This window comes from Diospyros lotus, chromosome 9 (genome assembly GCF_014633365.1).
Source record: "Diospyros lotus cultivar Yz01 chromosome 9, ASM1463336v1, whole genome shotgun sequence".
Lineage (NCBI taxonomy): Eukaryota > Viridiplantae > Streptophyta > Magnoliopsida > Ericales > Ebenaceae > Diospyros > Diospyros lotus.
Genome location: NC_068346.1, coordinates 37108783 through 37126775, shown reverse-complemented (window position 1 = coordinate 37126775; position 17993 = coordinate 37108783). Strand labels below are relative to the sequence as shown.

The following is a 17993-nucleotide window of genomic DNA, read 5'->3' as shown; positions in this document are numbered from 1 at the left end:
TCCGTACGTAGCCCAAGTGAGTGCTATTGGAAAAGCTAAACCTTAAGATTTCAGAAAGGTCTTGCGAGATGCAGTGCACCAGCGGGAGTAGGAAGCATGGAGGTTGGGCCAATCGGAGGTGGGGCAGTGAGTGAAGTGGTCCAGCCAAAGAGACAGCACCTTCTCTTGCTCTTCCTCCTGTTCCAACATCTCTATGGTCTGCTCCAGAATCCTCTCCAGCTCCGCTCGCTCGCCGATGCTCAGCACCGGAGCGTCCGTGCCATTGCTGGCTCGGCATAGTAATGGCAGCCATGACAGCAGCATTTTCATCTTCGTTCGCCTGTGCTGCTCTTTCTTGCCCTTCTCTTCCTCCTTTAGTCCCATGCCCTTGGCTTGCTTGAACAAGAATGCTACAGAAAGAAGATAACAGAACAGCGACGCCGTCAAAGAGACGGTATGAAAGAATAGAATCTTCTTTTAACATGTCCAGCGAAGAGAGAATATTCTTCCGCATTACCTGATACCTTCACGAGAGACCCCTGGAGTCGCGGCTCGGCCGAGAGGGAGAGCCAAGCCAAGTGGGTAGCCGACGCCCACTTGCACACGGCCTCCTCCACACACCCGCAAGTCGCCATCTTCTGCGCCAGCCATAGCACCTCTGCAGCAAGCTTCTCCGCCGAACTCCCCGCCGGGCTCGGCCCCGACCTCCCCCTCCCGAACCGGGACAACGCCGCGTCCCCATAGTACCGAACCGCCCTCAAAACCCGGTTCACCTTATCCCCCGGTTCCCGGGAGCCACTCGGCTCGTCTCCAACCTGAACGCCACTATCCCGGTCCGTCACGGCGGCCTGAAGCTGACCCAACGCCCGTGAGAAGGCCGCCGAGAGGACCGTACAATTGACCTCCCTCAAAGACTCGGAATTCTCCATAAGGTTCTCATCGATAAGCCTCTCCGCTAAAGACCGAACGACTTCGTACTTACGCGAACTCACCGGTATGTTGTTGACAATCGAGAGCAACTGGGAAAGTGCTCGGCCGATCCCCGAATCTCCGGCGCCGCCGGTAGGGGCGGAGGACGCGTAATTATTAGATTTGGGGGCCTTGTGATCCTGATATTGATCATAGGTATCTAAAGAGGCGTCCAGATAAGGGAGGAAACGGAGGAGGAGGAGGAAGGCGGAGATGAGGAGGTAGCGGAGGATCTGGAGGATCTTGTACTTGTGGGCGAGGCTGAGAAAGGATTTGTCTGCAAAGATGAAGAGAGATGTCAACAAGTTTCTGAAAAGCAGAGGAGCCACGATGGTGGGTTTGCTTTCCATCTTCCCTTCGCCTTCAATTCCTCTCTCTCTGTGTATATATGGAGTCCCTTCAATGGAGGGTGTGTTCTTGGGGTTGGTTGGATTATTTAAGATGGGGGCGGGGATTGGGTGAAGGACATTCGCCAGAAGATGAATAGCCGAGAAGGTGGTTGAAATTTCACATGTCGTCACGTAGGAAAATTTACGATATAAAGGAAGGAAGGAATTAGTGTCTTGAAAAATAATAAATGGAGGGAGCACAAAGTATAAAGTATACGTACGTGGTTGGATTATAGCGTGCGATCTATCTCTATAAGAAAAGACAAATAATGTTTATGTCTTTCAAATTTTGAAGTTTTCAATACACAGTTCATGAAATAGAAATAAAAAATAAATATAATATAAAAATAAAATTGAGGAAACGATAATTTTATGAGTTTTTAGTTTTTTTTTTCAATATTACAAAATAGTCTCAATATGTTTTTGAAATTACAAAAATGAATTAAAAATATTTTTAAGTGTTTCTTAACATTCTTGGATAGAAAACATTTTGAAGACACTGAAATGACACCGTTTTAGTGCTTTCATTCATCAAAATCTAGGACTCCCCCATGAATAATGGCGGGTTTTGGGATGTTGCCATCATAATTTTTTTTAAAAAAAAATTATTTTTTAGAGTTGGGTCAAATACTAATAATTAATTTCTCAAAATTTTTGTTTGAAAAATGCTTTACAACATTATTTTCTTGACCTATTTTCTTAAGATATAGGTCAATGAGACCTGTGCCTAGAGCCCCCTTAAAAAAGGGTCTCAATAAATTCTTTTTTGATCAAATTTAATAGTAAAAGTATTTAAATATTTTAACATTAAAAATATTTTTTTACCTAAAAGGACCGAATAAATTTCTAATGATAAATATTTTAGTATTAAAAAGAGACCCTAATAAAAATTTTATATTTTCTATTTTTTTAAAAAAAAAGCTCTAAATTTTAAATGGCCTAGCCCCAACTCCCATTCGCCTGCCCTGTGTGGAAGTATAAAAGATTGTTGGGAACACAAACTGTTACACTGTTGTCGCAGCAACTGGGGTTCCATCATCAATGGACTTGTTATTGTTAGTAATGTGGAGAGAAATGAAGAGACATTGAGGACGAAATAATAAAAGATGGACTGCCAGCTCTCTAATTTAAGGTAGGCGCCGAAATGAGAGAACACTTCTTCAAAAAGTAGGGTAAGCACAGCAGCATGGACATTTCAATTTGGCTGCTTGCTAATTTAGCAAGGCAGCAGCCATTTGCCACATGCTTTTCTAATTCTTTTCTTTTATTATATTTAATAGTCACCATGCTTTTGTGTTTAATTTTTCTGTGTCTTTTGTTTGTCCAACTTGGCTCATTTTTCTTCTTTTCTCCAGCCTCCCTTTGAATTGTTAACTTTAGCTTTTAACAGTTTTTGGGTAAAATGATGCAATATTTGTTCACTAGTCTTCATTTCTTTATTTGGGTATTTCTGTGATGCGTTGGGATATTCCTAAGATCTTGTCATTAATTTATTGGGTAGGTTATCCCTCTTGTTTCGAGTTCATATGACACCATTTTCAGAGTCACTGCGCCTGGATGTTAATTTGTTGTTTTCCATCATCTCGAGGAGATCAAGAGGGAAGGAAATTAAGAGAACAGGATGATTAAGGAAATAATTAATGAAGGGTTGATCAGTTAATTAGTTTGAATTAATGTACAGAAAATAAGCACTTCAAATCATTCCTTGGAATCAAGGATAATTAAACCTTTTGTAATAAGTACTACACAAGAACAAAACCGGATCCGGATAGATGGATGTATGTATCAACTTAATTATAATTACAGTTGCTCTCTCCATGGTTTTGGTGGTGGGAACGATGGAGTTGGGTCAACAAGCAGGAACTTCTTCAAGTGCTTAATGAACACCTTGGGCTTCTCCAGGTTCAATGCATGCCCTGCATTCTTGATCAATACCAGCTCTGCACTCTCCCCAATATGCCTGTATATATATATACATATGTGTTCTTTGATGAATATAAGTTTACAACTCCATCCGCCGTAATTAATGACTTATGATTAAGGTTACCTCTCTAGTCTGTAACCCAATTCCAGCGGGAAGATTTGATCTTGCTCTCCCCAGATGATGAGTGTGCGCTGCTTGGTAATGGAAACCCAGAAAACCAGGAAAGAACTGTCTTTTGAGTTTGCAGAAAGATTTGTAATTAGAGACCAAAGTGAAATGGGAAATGTATGAAACCTTATCGATCTTTGGGATATTAGCAAGCTTTCTGTCTTTGAGTATCTCCCGGATCAGTTCTCTCTTCTCTTCTAGGTAATCTTTACACATAATCTGAATTGGGTTTTTCGAATGAATGTTGGTAAGATTCAAAGATTAATTAGCGGCTTTCCAAATGTGGGTCAATGTAGTTGATGAGAACCAGCAATGGCGAGATGTGACTTACATGAATGAAATCAGAGAGAATGCAAGAAGGCACTCCCCTTGTAGGCTTGACGTAGGAAAGGCGCATCAACTCCCTCAGCTTCTCCGGCGTCTGCGGCATCAGAATGTTGGCCGCTTCCTCCACGTCCGCCACCACAAACAGCCCCGACTTCATGTCCTCCTCCTCCAAGCACACACCCGTACAGCACAGCACCATCCTGTCCACCGCCGCCGGAAACTGCACCGCCATACTGTACCCCACAAACCCGCCATAGCTGATCCCAATCAGGCTCATCTTCCTCACCCCATTCTCCTCCATCAGCTTCATCAAACACCGCGCCTGGAACGCCTCCGTCCGATCCGGCCGCGGCGTGTGGGAGCCGCCGAAGAACAAGAGGTCCGGCACGTACACGTTATAGTCCGGGATGAAGTGGCGGAGCACCTCGCCGTACTGCCACATGGCGTTGGCCCCGAAGCCGTGGATGAGGAGGAGGGAGGGCTTGCTGTGTTTGTGGATTCTGGGCACCCAGCAGTGCATGACGGTGCCGTCTCGGAGGGTGGTGGCGACGGAGCGGAGGCCGGAGAAGGCGAAGAAGTACCGGTACAGTCGGTCTCTCGACGCTGTAAAGCTGAAGCAGCTCGCCATGTTTAAATCATTAATCCCAAGAGATTATCTCAAAACTGCAAGGAAATTGATAAAACTCTAAATCGGGTCTGGTAAATCGCCATGATCGTACGTCTTCAATCAATTCTCTTCTTTCCTAGGAAGCCAATCCTAGAAAAGAAGAATCAATACTTGCACTACTACAACTATTTGTCCGGTTGCAAAGAACGAAATCAAGTGAGTGAATAATTACAAGCTTCAAGATTAAAGATCCTAATTTTTTGTCAAGAAACAGAAATACGATGAGAATCATGCGTGGATGAATGCATCAGGTAATTGTCGGTCGGCCCATATGTGGCTTTGGTTTACAACCCAACTGTAAACGGCTCCGGGAAGACGACGAACTCTGATCCACACATTTTTATGGGATTACCAGGAGAATAGGGCCTCTCCCTTTCTGTTAATTAATTAATTTGCTATTATCAGTGCTACGTGGAGATAATATAGAGAGTCAAACATAAACCCAATCCAATCTTGAATGTATTCTTTCAATAATCAGGATAAATATAGAAATTTTTATTCTTTAATCGCCCATAATTTCATTAATATGATGATTCATTAAGTGTTGGAAAAATGACAGAGGTGGACAGTTGGGGTATGAAACTTGAGACATGACAATAAATGCCACTGGCCTTAAGGATCATTTCCACCTCTCACAATTAGTGCAAGAGCCAAAGTGCCTATCCCCAAGATACAACGAGCCATTCTAAATACGTGTGCACTCATGTGGTTTGGGAACAAACGGAGAGTAAGAACAGTGTGCAAGAATCCAGCAGATTAACGATAGGAGCAGCAAGTAGAATGAACACTAAGGAAGAGCAAATGATTTTCTCTGTTTAACAAGTGGAGCAAGGGGCTACTTTTATAGGGATAATCGGCCAAAGAAGATAAGTAAAAGAACAATTCAGATGTTGAAGAAGATAAGCAAATAAGAAGTAAAAAAGCAGAAGACTAGGTCAGCAAAGACCTGGTCTCTCTCAATTGTTGAAAACCAATTCAAAGGAGTTTTGGGTAAGACAAGAAAAAGAAAAGCAAAAGGTTGCAATGTGCAGGCTAACTCGTGCACAAGGAGGGGTGGGGAGATGCAAATCGACGATTTTGCCTTGGATTGGCTTGTTCTCATGTGCGTGAAGCGCAACTCTCCAACAGCTCTCATAAGCCCAAGTGGAGTCAATGTACATAAAGATGATCAAAGTCTTCTATTCTACCAATGTGAGACAAAGACTCCCTATAGGCCATTTAAAATATCATTGTTTTACGACATTAAGTTGAGGGGCTTTAATTTCATACAAGTCAGTGTCAAGGCGTGAATATAATAAGAACCCACCAAATGGCATAGTAAGCTTCAAGCCCATGTAGAATGCCGAACCAAAGCCAACATTAAGTAATATTATTACAAGAATAATCCATGGCTGCCAACAACAATCACACTTGTTTGGTTGCTGTGAATGTCAAATAAAAATGACAGGGTGAGTCTCCAGAATGAAGAAAGCAAAGCCACGACAACCGAAAACAAATCATATATATATTACAGGGGAAGTAGCTAGAAGGGTGGTCAACATGTGTAACCTATTTCCACATAACTTTCCATCTTTACGCCAAGCTGCTTTTAAAACTTGTGTTCGATCTGTAGAATGGAATGGCATCCCATGCAAAAGAAATCCCTAATATACATACAGTCCAGCATGCTGGGATCATGCTCTTTCTTTGTAAATTCAACCCGCAAAACGAACCACAATGCAGGAGATATCGTCTTTACTCTCTTTACGCAATGCTTCCACCACCAGTTGCTTCGCTGCCTTCCGTGGGTCCTTGATCTTTCTCGCAATGTTAACTGCCTCTTGATTATCCATAACCTGGATAGATTGCAAGCAAGAGAAGAAAAATAACTTATCCATGGGATAATCAAATGCAAGGAGAGAGAGAGAGAGAGAGAGAGAGAGAGAGAGGTATCTGGAGGGGGGATTAATTCACCTTCCATAAGCCATCACTTGCAATGATGAGAAGATCTGTATCTGCTCCTATATCAGCATCTGTTATATCAGGATCAGACCGTAGGTGTAATTTAAGGTTCTTGTCTCCAAAAGCACGAGAAACAGCGAGTTGGCCATTCACTCTCGCGACATCTCCTGTACAACGCAATACATGTGCCTAAAAAGAGTGCAGGAAACATAAAATCACGAGAGACAACCAGTTGGTTGTTCACTTTTGCAACATCTCCTGATGTATGGTCTTCTTCTTACAACTATTATATAGTAAGAATCTCCAATTCAGAGCATAGTTTGAATTCAAGTTTAAGAGCAACAAGACCTATCATCTATTGTCTTCCAACTGTAATGGCCAAATCTAGTAATCGGCAGGGGACAACTTAGCTTTGGGCAAAACTAAAGCATGAAGATTCTATCAGCACTAGGCACGCAGACCATTTCAAGCTGAGTTTAAACGCTTGGCCAGTCTAACAAATATCAATTTCTATCATAGGCTCTGTCCAACTAAAATAGTCGAAGATGCTGTAACTGGAAGGAGACTGAACTAAGCTGTGAGAAACCTAACCTATGAATTTTAAATCTTCCGAATATTTAATAACAACAACATATCCAGCCTTTATCCCACTATGTGGGGTTGGCTACATGAATTTTAGACTTCCATGTATTTCTGTCTTTTGTCATAACTTTATTTAGGCCCATACACTTTATATCAAACTTTAATGTCTCTCCAAACATTTAATATTTTTGAAATATTTTGTGCCTCAACTTGGTGCATCCAAAGAGAGCATACTGCACATAGAGACCATCCTTTCATTTGATACCTTCTTCAGCATATTGTCATTTTCTAAACACATTTATTGCAGAGCATATTGTTTTCTCATCTTATAAGATTCTTATTTGTGTGGACAAATGAGGGTTGGTGAGTTGCAACACAAAAATGTTAGTTACCATATCTTCCGTCTAGATGGATGTGATCTACAATCCAAAAGACAATATCCAAATGTATAACCTGTCCTTTCCTAGAACCTGAAATTTAGTTTTACCATACATATGACATTTCTCTAGTACCATTCACCATTGCATACAAAGCAAAGAAGATGAGTATCTTGTGCATTCCATCCCCCATTCTCAAAGCTCAATGAGACAGGGCATATGATGCCATGCGCCTCCATCTATCAACACTGTCTATTGCATGGCTGCATGGGTCCAAAGAAACAAGTTCTAATGTTGCTGCACAAACTTTACCTATGAAAACGAGAACCATCTCCAAGAGCGTGATCTGATTTGTTGCCAACTTGGTTAAACTGCACCTTACAATTCATGATTCCCGGAGTTTATCATCAACATGGGCCTAATACATATTAGTGTAACAAACTGTTCCAGCAGCTTGCTAATGGGATAAGTTCAGCTTCCTCGAGCTCCAAGAGATCAATTGGAGTCTAGCTCAATTCTGGAAAAAGTTAGCCATGCCTTCTGCACTTACCCTTCCAACAACATCCAGTTAACAGGTTACAATATAGTCTTTTACGTCTGATTTTGTTGGCAAATTTCATGACTAAAATGTTATGTTTAGATTTCACTAGGACAGGTGACATTGGATAGGTGCTACCATGCTAGATAGGCACTGGACAAAGTGATCAACCAGAAGCCACCACTACAGCACTATAGTTACCATTAGATTGCATTAGACAAGCACTTGACCTGTTAACTCAAGATAGTGCTGGATCAGTGCTAAACAAGGGCTTGAGCCATGCTTGAATTTATGGTAACTAAACCTGTTGACTCAAGATTTGGTTCCTTATATATATAAGATAGAGTATCCCTGAGTTCATGAAAAAAAGGATCCTACGGAAAGTAGAAGCAACCCATCCACAACTCACAACATTTTCCTTAAAGAATAGACAATATATTCAGCTGGTGAATGGAGTAATTCCCTCAACACTTTTAGTGTGGAAAAGTAGACTCCCTATGCACAGCTGGTTTTGAGGGTGGATAAAGAAGCAAGGCTGCATTATTGGATCTTTCATTATGAATGAATTGAGGGCTAGAATTAATGTTGTCGACCCATCTAGTGGATTTATGGCATGTGGTGATGGTGATGATGATAAACAATCAATCCTTCATTTGGAGGAGCGCATTCTTGGTGGAACCCCAGAATGCAGAGCAGAGTCGTGGTGTAACATCAAGTAGAGTATCAAGAAGTTGATGAAGTAAAACTGCACAGGAGAATGGTGATTCAAAGATTCAAGCCATTTCAAGAGACCATGGAGAAAATTCAATGGGTTCAAGCATGCAGATAAGCCATATTCACTATATTTGAAATATTAGCTTCAGGTAAGACAAAGACAATAGACCATGGACTGAACCTGGTATATTTGAGACAAATCCACCCCTGTCTTCAATGCTGTCCCTCTCAGTATTGGGCTCATGATCAATGGTCAGTTGAATTGCTTGCCCACTCTTCGAAAGGACTGCTCGTGAATCTCCAACATTGGCAACCCAAAGCTTTTGACCATTTATAAGAATTGCAGTGACAGCAGTGGATCCACCTCTTCCCAAATCAGGATTGTGCGACAGAATTAATTGATCCGTGCTCTTATAAGCTTTAGAAATGGACGTTCTTGGATCAGTCCAAAACTCTTCCTGAAATTATTGAATAACAAACTGCAAGAATTAAGATTATATCTGGTCCAAAATAATGTCCATAAGACTGACAAACTGCAGTAATAAAATTACTGATCAGAGTAAGCCATTGCAAACCGATATCTAACCTCCTTTAAGATGTTGGGAAGTAAATGCTTTTGCAGATAGGCAGGCACACTATCTCCCAGATGCCCATCATAAATAGCAAAAAGGCCAAGCTCACGTCCTTGGTGCATAACAAATTTAGCAACGTGATAATCCTCCATGGGATGATTTGCCTTCCCTTTTACCATACTGAAACCAAACTTGACAGGCCCTCGATGGCTTCTGCCTTTGCCAGATTCAGATGATGAACGGCCCCCTGCAAACTGAAGTTGTAGGAGATGTTTAACTTTATACAATGTTTCATATGAAGATAATTAAACCAGGCACTGAAAACATAAGGGCCCGTACGCAAGCTGTTCAACCAACTACTATGATCTTCTTCAGATGAAAATTGAGCATTACTGAGCTTGTAAATCCATATGGCTAAACTTAAAACAAACCCATAGGGCTAATATCAGACAACTCATCTGCAATCGATTGTTCGTGCCTTGTTTTCTTTGGGCAGGTAAATGGTAGTTACAATATCAAAATCAATGAAAGATCAGAAAACACTCGAAGAATTTATAGTTTCTGAGCAAAGCAACCGAACTAGTATAGTTTCCCGGATAAGACATCACAAAATTAGGCAAAGTTTCCTCACACAGGACATAATTAGGTCTCTTCCTTTTATTCAACTGAAACCCTAATTAAAGTTTAACACCCCCCCCCCCCCCCCCCCCCCCACCCAACCCACATCTCTCTTCAAACAATTTATAATCTTCCCAATAAAGCAAAACTTAAAATTCAATGGATCAAAAGCCCTGGAGCACATCAAAATAGCAGGAAATTCAGAAACAAACAAAAAAAGTATTGAGGAACGAAAGGAAGTGAAAATCTCAAAAATTGAAGACTAATAGTATCCCACCTGAGAACCGAAGCAGCATAGATTATCCATAAAATTCAGACCCAGTTTGCAACTGCTCCTATACAACCTAGCATGTACCGCTTCTTCGGAAACGATGAACTTCAAAAGCTGCCAGCGACTCAATAATTCTGATCATCAAAACAAGAGTACCCAGAATAACAAACACAAGAAAACCCTTCGAAGCCACCCAAAATCAGTTCCAGAAACAGGAAAAGCAAGGCAAATTAACAGACGGTATCTCAGAACTCAGAATTCACTTACCAATCCAAAAACTCTTCGAATAAACAACGAGAAAAACACAGGGCTGATTATCAATTTTTTGTGCCTGCCGCTGACTTAGTCCTTATACAGAATACAGATATATATATATATATAATGACCTTTTACTTAGTCAATATGCGCGCAGTGTTTTGAGAAAGGACTAGATGGGGGATTTGGGTTTCTTATGGGGAGTTTCCAAGAAAAACTGGGTTCGGTTTGCAGAACAATTTTTCTTGGTATTGTTAATGGCTACCGCTTGGCCCCTCCCCTCGTTGACTTTCTTTGTTTCTTTATTACGTACATTCCTTGGTCTTTACAGCCCCATGGGAGGCACTGTTTGTTTATTTGTTTCTTTACAGCCCTTTGTTGCATCTATTTCATCACTTTCCTCTCACTTGGTCAGCCCCTTTACCCCTTTCAACCTGGAAGGAATCGAAAGGTGCCTACTTTTCCAGTTAATCTTTTCAAATTTCTCCTAAAAATATTCAAACTTTACATTTATAATCATACTTATATGTTGATAATCAACGATTTATGGATAATTATACTAATAAATAACTAATTATTACTCATTTTTCTTTTACCTCCCACCCTTATTCCCTCTGATGTATATAAATAGCTCGAAGACTTTCTTTCAATGTTTTTGAAATGTTTCTCATTTCAAAAATGTTGAAACGTTCAAAAATATTTGTTGAGTTATTTATATAACTAAAACATTTTGAGATCATTTCATAATAAAATTAAATTATCATAAATGCGTCTTCAATTGGAAACAAGTTTCTAACGACGGACACTAATTAGAGATGAAAGAAATTTCATCTATAACCAATAAATATATAATTGATATTTTTTGAATTTATTCTCCTTACTCCTCAATCTTCGTGCCCTAGCCTTAATTTCTTTTATTTGAAGTCCAAAATCATTTCTTGACTCAATCTTCTCATCTTTGACTGTGATAGATTGTCCCTTTATCGTCGTTTCCTTATCAATTAGTTACTCGATACTCTATGCAACTACTCCAAGGTCGTCGTTTCCAACTCCAATTGTTCGATTCTCACTTGTTACAGATTGTTTAGTGCTCGATACTCGTGCTGTCATCAATTCAATTGCTCACAAGATTGTTGTTTTCAAGTTTGATTGCTTAGTTTTCTCGCGCCGTCAATTGTTCGATACTGTTGTTAATTGAATAATTAATTTTTATAATTTTATATATTATAAATTATATTTATTAAAAAACTCTATATATTTTTATTTACATTTTTACCTCACATTTCTATTTTTTATTTTTTCAAAAAATATTATTTTTCTACTCTCATTTCATATCAAAAAGTTTTCAATTTCCATTTATTCCTCATTCTTACCTTTCTTAGTTCTCTCTTTGGAAGGGAGTTTACTTAGATTTTTCCGTGAGAAGACTGAGTTTGATGTTCACATCAGGTATTGCAATGACATAAGATTCAAACAAAGATTAATGTGGCATGTGTTATGGTTCATATCGCGAGGTATGAAACTTGTTTTACATTGGAAGTTCAAATTTTTGGTGTGGAGTTTATAATCTCTTGGCCACCCTCCCCTTAACAGTTGTCTTTTGAGGGTGAGTTCTACCCGATAGTTATAACAGCTAGCTTATCATCAATTATAGAGGTTGACTCAAATCTTAACAATTTATGAAAGGAAAATATAAACCAATCAGTCCATTTGGTAGTTCATCAGTTTGATTAATGGTTCATAATTTCATATATAATAATTTTTTTAAAAATCAATCATTCTTTTTGTTCCTTCCACAATGATTATCATTTAAATATAACAATAAATTTATAATTATAATAGAACATTTGTCTTAATTTTCTAATTTTTAAAAAATCTACAAAAAAGAAAATAGTTAAAGATGTAACATATCTGTTCTATGAATCTTTCGATACTTAAATTGGTCTACATAAATATAAGAAAATAAAAAAATTTAATAATTTAAATAAAATTTTTATCTTACCTAAATAGAAGGAATTATCGTTTATTTATAGAGATTAAAGTCAATAAGTGAAAAACTATTTGTCTTTTAATTTTTTATAAATTTAATATATTCTTGAACCCGAAAAAAAACCGTTGTTGTGAACAATTCTAGGCAAGTTTTATTTATTAAAACACTAAAAATTAAAAACCCTCTTAATTTATATCAACCTTAATTGAATAAATTTCATTCACAAGTTACAAAATAAAGCGAGAGAGACGACTTGGCAATTCGGTCCTTCTGTTCTGTTATGAAGACATTGCGTCGTGGCTCGCTGTTCAAACTCCACGTGTCCCTGCGACCTCGAAAGCTCTTCTCTTCTTCTTGTTCCTCAATCACGGCTCGAGATTTTTCTGGGTCTCATCAATGGCGAGAACGTACAGCTTAATGGCGAGAGCGGGAGAAAAGAGCAGTGGGTTATTGAAGTGGTGGAATCACCAACCAGAGGACTCCCCACAACGGGAGCAAGCCATCTTCTATGCTCTCTCTGTCGCATATGCATTCGTCGCCTTCGTCGCCCTGGTACCCTTCTCCTCTTCCTTTCTTCCTTTTCCCATGTCTTTTATAAGTTTTTTGCTTAATTTTTCGGACACTCAACGCAGATTATCTATTGTTGGAGGGATGGATATTTGAGATTCGCCATAAGCGACTGGATTTTTGGCAGATGAAAAACGAAGAATGGAGTTAGGTTTTTATTGCCTTGCATTAGGAAATCAGAAGCAAAACAATAGATATCTGCCGGAATATCGTTTGAAATCAATGATGATTTATTAAAAAGAAAGAAACTGTATACATACCGCACCACCCATCCTACTTCTACATACGCCTTGAGCTACCCACGCGCACAAATGACTAAACTACCCCTTGTGTCTCACCGTCTCACGCCACCTCACCGCAGGAATATTTTTATCATTTTAGCTGCATTATGTACTCCAAGGAGTACGGATAGCATTTTTCCACCACCCAGATATCAGCACGTTATGATGTGAGGTTTCAGGACTAAACACTGCTCAGAATGGATCAAGTTGAAGATTCAATCTTAACATGTTTTTCTTTGCGATTTAGAGGTCAATTATCTGTTAAAGGATGTTAAGCAGCCCACATTTCATCTAATATAAGTGTGAAATGATAATTATATACACATTTAGAGGTGAATTCTTGACTGTATTGAGGTAGCACTGACTTATTAAACAGACAAATGAGAATTACTACTCTGGATGTAAGTTCAAAACACTGACCCTCCATTTGGAACTAGGATTTGTTAAGGGAAAAGAAAATAATATAACTCATTTACATGTATTTTTACATGTATGTAATTATGTAAATACATTCACTTCCTTTTCCCTTCCATCCACCCATCCTATCGCCGAACATAGTGCAAGTAAACAAGAATAGGAGAGGGAAAATTAGGAAATGGAAGGAAGATAGAAGATGGGAAGTCAAAATGCTGGATAAAATATGATCATCGCTGAGCTCTCTTAAACATGGATTTAGATGATTTACTGTTCCAGTTAGTTAAAGGTTTTCAAGTTAAATTCGCTTCATTTTTTTCTGTATGGTTACCTGTGCATGCATTCAAGACATCAAACTGTCTATCATTGTCCCGAGATGGTCCTGAAAGGATGGTCAAATGTGCCAGTTGCATGTGATTGTCAGACAACAAGATGCTTACCTGTAGTCTTGTACAAGTGTCCTCTTCTCTTTCCGGTCTTTCACCAACTTGTAACCTAGGGCAACTCCTTTAGGGTGAGTATGCCATTTGATTTGTCTTATCTAATGTACATTGCTACTGCAATAAAAGTTGGATTGTTTATTGGCATTAATTGATTGGATGGTAATAAGAAGTTTATTGTATAGTTTGTCATAACCATACCACAAATAGGGTCTTCTTTCCTAGCCATATATTTTCTTGTACTTTTCAGTTGTTTCATATTAACTCAGCTCAACAAGTTGTTGCCCCAAGTATTTGTAGTTGGACATATGGGTCCATTTCTTTAAGTTGGTTCGCAGCAAGTCTAAGGTACTTATGCTCTCTCTGTCTTATCACCAGGACCAATGTTTCATTATCACCTCTACCAATGTCTTATCTTCTTGATTTCTTTTATTGGCACCTACATTGATCGAACCACTCAATAGTTGCCATACTGCTTGTGATTTCTTTCCTAAATGGCATGTTTGCTTCTAATTTCAGGTACAACTCATCCGCATTCAATTGAGAGTACCAGAGTATGGTTGGACGACACAAAAAGTTTTCCACTTGATGAATTTTGTTGTTAATGGATGTAAGTGTCACGACTCGCGATCACATTGTTGTGGGTATGTATTATGCTCGATAAAAACTAATTGCATTTTGACAGTAAGGGCTATCCTCTTTGGACTTTACAAAAGCGTATTTCATCTTGGACCGAAAGTAAGTGTCTTCAAACTGGATTCTGGAAGGATGTGCTCTTATATACTTAATATCTTATCAAGATAGTATTTATCATTATTCAGAGATCTCTACAGCATCTATTAAAGTAATGGATTTGAATTAGACATCTTTTCAGAAGTATATGGCCTGAAGTTTTGAATAGTGAGAGGTTTTGTGCAGCTGAATCAGTGTACAAATTTTATGCAAACAGCGTGATGGTTCAATTTGGAGAAAGCCTTCTTAAAACTAAAAAATAGCAACCGAGAAGCAGTCTTATAACGAAGCATCAGAAAAGAAAAAGAAAATATAATATATAATTTAGAAGTCTTATGTATACTTATGGTACCATCCAGGACTTTCAAGATATGCATTTGTGGTGTATTATGTTTAATATATGTCATAGTGTCCCTTCCAATTTGGCTTTAAGACATAGCAGCATGTGAATTTTGACAATATAAGGCTACAATTCTTTTGGTTGCTACTGCCTACATCTTCTTTTCCCTTGAAATTTCCCCTATTTGATTATATCACTACATTCACAGACTGGACCAGATCTTTGTTAACATCTTGTCTAAGGTTTGTGCTGTTGCTCCTTTATTAGTTTAGTACCTCCATTGTAGTTGTACTGCCTACAAAATTTTCAGGCATTGGGAATGATGCTTCTGGATCTTCCTGGACTTCTATTTTTCTCCACCTATACATTACTGGTCTTATTCTGGGCCGAAATATATCATCAGGTGCTGTACTCCCGACCAACGCCCTTTTGCATGTTGTCTTATACCATACAAGTTACTATCATGCTATATTAATGTCGATAAACTGATCCCATGATTATTGCAGGCAAGAAACCTTCCAATGGATAAACTTAGGCCCGCATACTTTATTATAAATGGAGCTGTATATTTTACTCAGGTGGGTAGGTGCATCTAATTCCTCCTTACGAACTATTTATCACATGGGAAAATAGATATACGGCATAACTTTATTTTGATCCTGGTTATTAATGAATTTGTTGACCATAGTTATGCATATGGATCTACATAAGAATCAACCAAAGTCCTGATGCAGTTGAAGTTGCGAAACTCTTTTTTTCTGGTCAGTATCATCAAACTTAAATTTATTCTCATGCACTTGCTAGCTTGATGTATAGTTAAATATGCAAGTTCTAATAGTGGATGCATAGGTTTAAGAATGAAAAATAAATCTGTTGTATGATCAAGAAGAATGAGAAGAGAATGCTGATCTTGTTTATTTTGCAGTTATTTCGTTCTGTGCTGCTTTGGGATTTTTGATGTATGGTGGGAGGTACTGATCAGATAAAGAAAAAAAAACAGCTCTTATATGTTTGTGCTGAAGTGTTGCAGATCTGTTTATGTTATGTGCTTTAACAAGTCCTTTATCGTGTAGGTTGTTCATTATGCTGAGGCGATTCCCCATTGAATCTTCTGGTCGCCGCAAAAAGCTTCATGAGGTCTGTATTTGCAGTGTCCGTTAGGATTTCCTGTTGTGTATACAGATGAAAGTGATGGTAAATTTGTAGCACCTGCTATTGACTTTTAATCCTCTTTTTCTTTTTCTAATTTGCAAAATTTTGGACATAGTTCTTGTATATGCCCTTTTTCTAACTCCCCAAACACATGACTATTTATTTCCTAGTTACTCGTGTTCCCATCTTGGTATTTTGTGTCGAACAGAAATAACACAGAAAAATATTCCTCTCAATCAGTTAGCTAGAAAGTAGTTATTCAAGAAATTCTTCTGTATCTCTGCTATAAAACTCAGCACAAGGGCCGAAAAGTAGGAGCTTGGTAGGTTTACAGACATGTCTAATGCTAAGCCTAAGTGGGTTGTCGAAGTACCCCAAAGCTTATAATTTACAATAATGGATCATGGATCATGCATTGTCATGGAACATTTGACATTGAGTTTAGGTATCCACACTATGCACAATAAATAACTGAATAACTGGTCGTGTTTAGGGCAAAACAATTTGAAATTCTAATTTTTTGATACATTTATTTCGTCTGATCAATTGATTAATATGTGGGGCTTGCAGGTTGGCTTGGTAACAGGAATTTGTTGCACTTGTTTCTTGATAAGATGCTTTGTGGTAAGGTCACTGATGATGTGTAGTTCAACATTTAATCCGAGTTTAATGCACAAGACCAGATCATCTTTGACTGTTTTGAGATATAGGGTGCTCTTTCTGCCTTCGATGAGGATGCTGATGTCGATGTCCTGGATCACCCTGTGCTAGATCTTGTCTATTACACGGTAACCCTTGTTTCGACGTTTTAAATCAATCACTACCTCCCCTAGGCAAAATTAGCCCAGATTCTTCTCGATGGCATGCTGCATCATCGTGATACGGATTCATTTCGGGTGACTTCATCATAAAATGATTTGGCTGAGAGATCATTTTTGACAGGAAATGAATCGACCCAACTGAAATCCAGTTATTTTCTAAGCTTTCTTATACTGGGAGTTTCTGAGTTTTGAGTATGAATGTTATCTCTGAGCGATGATGTATGCTCTTCTTCTTCTGTTCTTCAGATGGTTGAGATTTTCCCTTCGGCTCTGGTGCTTTTCATCCTTCGCAAGCTGCCACCAAAGCATGTATCATCCGATCAGTATCATTCCATTAGATAGATGAAAGGCGGATTCTTTTTGCCTGGCAATTTCATTGTGGGTAGTAGACGCTTAAACAAAGAGATCCAATTAATATAGCTTTGGTTGAGTTGCTGAGATTGTGTTTCCCTCTCATTCATTGATTCTTGTAAATCCTGTCTCTAATTCTGTTACTTGGTTGATTCGGGTGTTCAAATTTTAGTTCGAAAAACTTGGTCCAAGACAAGACCGAACAAGTTTGGTTCGATCCCGTCTTGGACCCAATATACTAAACAAATTAGTATGTATATATATATATATATATATTATTGGATTGTCATATTATGTCAATACGTTTACTATTAGTAATTGTAAAACTGTAAACTAGTTATTAATACAATGGTAATGTCACGTCATTGTATTATTGTGATATCATAATTTAATAATATTATATGATGATGTTATAATATAAATACATGACAATTAATAATTTTTATAATTTTAAAATATATTTTATTTTTTATGTGTATTCAAATTACCTAATACAAATATGTTATCTTTATATTGAATATTTTTTTTTTTTATGAAACTCATATTCTTATCGTCGACATTTAGAATTAGTCGATTGTGATTCGTTGACACGTACTGATAAAATGATTACGAAC

At 38.4% G+C, this 17993-nt stretch overlaps 4 protein-coding genes across 11 annotated transcripts; 1 reads left to right on the top strand and 3 right to left on the bottom strand.

Moving 5' to 3' along the window:
* Positions 1–42: 42 nt before the first annotated feature.
* Positions 43–1465, bottom strand: LOC127809865 (uncharacterized). The gene is made up of 2 exons (XM_052349013.1): positions 497–1465; positions 43–389 (listed from the first exon to the last, which is right to left on the bottom strand). The coding sequence occupies exons 1-2, from the start codon at positions 1296–1298 to the stop codon at positions 43–45; spliced, it is 1149 nt and encodes a 382-aa protein (XP_052204973.1). The 5' UTR covers positions 1299–1465.
* Positions 1466–2967: 1502 nt separating this feature from the next.
* Positions 2968–5866, bottom strand: LOC127810273 (uncharacterized). Its single transcript, XM_052349652.1, has 5 exons — positions 5730–5866; positions 3761–4419; positions 3556–3648; positions 3385–3452; positions 2968–3297 (listed from the first exon to the last, which is right to left on the bottom strand). Exons 2-5 carry the CDS (start codon positions 4382–4384, stop codon positions 3138–3140), a joined length of 945 nt encoding a protein of 314 aa, XP_052205612.1. The 5' UTR covers positions 4385–4419; positions 5730–5866; the 3' UTR covers positions 2968–3137.
* LOC127810274 (probable protein phosphatase 2C 9) lies at positions 5759–10601 on the bottom strand. Of its 5 annotated transcripts, none has more exons than XM_052349654.1 (6): positions 10304–10586; positions 10043–10217; positions 9162–9401; positions 8757–9033; positions 6377–6531; positions 5759–6258 (listed from the first exon to the last, which is right to left on the bottom strand). In XM_052349654.1, the coding sequence occupies exons 2-6, from the start codon at positions 10070–10072 to the stop codon at positions 6118–6120; spliced, it is 843 nt and encodes a 280-aa protein (XP_052205614.1). In that variant the 5' UTR covers positions 10073–10217; positions 10304–10586; the 3' UTR covers positions 5759–6117. The 5 variants fall into 5 exon arrangements, with proteins under 5 accessions (XP_052205614.1, XP_052205613.1, XP_052205615.1 ...); XM_052349653.1 differs by having other exon boundaries at positions 10043–10170; XM_052349655.1 differs by having other exon boundaries at positions 10043–10150.
* Positions 10602–12526: 1925 nt separating this feature from the next.
* Positions 12527–17667, top strand: LOC127810622 (tobamovirus multiplication protein 1-like). Of its 4 annotated transcripts, none has more exons than XM_052350189.1 (11): positions 12527–12833; positions 14503–14593; positions 14669–14721; positions 15366–15458; positions 15562–15633; positions 15744–15816; positions 15981–16026; positions 16129–16192; positions 16778–16831; positions 16918–16995; positions 17275–17656. In XM_052350189.1, exons 1-11 carry the CDS (start codon positions 12678–12680, stop codon positions 17368–17370), a joined length of 876 nt encoding a protein of 291 aa, XP_052206149.1. In that variant the 5' UTR covers positions 12527–12677; the 3' UTR covers positions 17371–17656. The 4 variants fall into 4 exon arrangements, 3 of the variants coding, with proteins under 3 accessions (XP_052206149.1, XP_052206148.1, XP_052206150.1); XM_052350190.1 differs by adding an exon at positions 12914–14331 and having other exon boundaries at positions 12689–12833; positions 14503–14721; positions 17275–17659; XM_052350188.1 differs by having other exon boundaries at positions 14503–14721; positions 17275–17657.
* Positions 17668–17993: the final 326 nt, after the last annotated feature.

Coding starts and splice junctions, on each gene's coding strand:
- LOC127809865 (XM_052349013.1), bottom strand. CDS start 1,298: ATGGAAAGCAAACCCACCATCGTGGCTCCTCTGCTTTTCAGAAACTTG. Junction 390..496: donor GTCTCTCGTGAAGGTATCAG/GTAATGCGGAAG, acceptor TTCTTTCTGTAG/CATTCTTGTTCAAGCAAGCC.
- LOC127810622 (XM_052350188.1), top strand. CDS start 12,678: ATGGCGAGAACGTACAGCTTAATGGCGAGAGCGGGAGAAAAGAGCAGT. Junction 12,834..14,502: donor TCGTCGCCTTCGTCGCCCTG/GTACCCTTCTCC, acceptor TTCTAATTTCAG/GTACAACTCATCCGCATTCA. Junction 15,459..15,561: donor GGGCCGAAATATATCATCAG/GTGCTGTACTCC, acceptor TGATTATTGCAG/GCAAGAAACCTTCCAATGGA.
- LOC127810274 (XM_052349654.1), bottom strand. CDS start 10,072: ATGGATAATCTATGCTGCTTCGGTTCTCAG. Junction 6,532..8,756: donor ATTTGTCTCAAATATACCAG/GTTCAGTCCATG, acceptor TGCGTTGTACAG/GAGATGTCGCGAGAGTGAAT. Junction 6,259..6,376: donor CAAGTGATGGCTTATGGAAG/GTGAATTAATCC, acceptor CAATCTATCCAG/GTTATGGATAATCAAGAGGC.
- LOC127810273 (XM_052349652.1), bottom strand. CDS start 4,384: ATGGCGAGCTGCTTCAGCTTTACAGCGTCGAGAGACCGACTGTACCGG. Junction 3,649..3,760: donor TTCTCTCTGATTTCATTCAT/GTAAGTCACATC, acceptor AACCCAATTCAG/ATTATGTGTAAAGATTACCT. Junction 3,453..3,555: donor ATATCCCAAAGATCGATAAG/GTTTCATACATT, acceptor ATTACCAAGCAG/CGCACACTCATCATCTGGGG.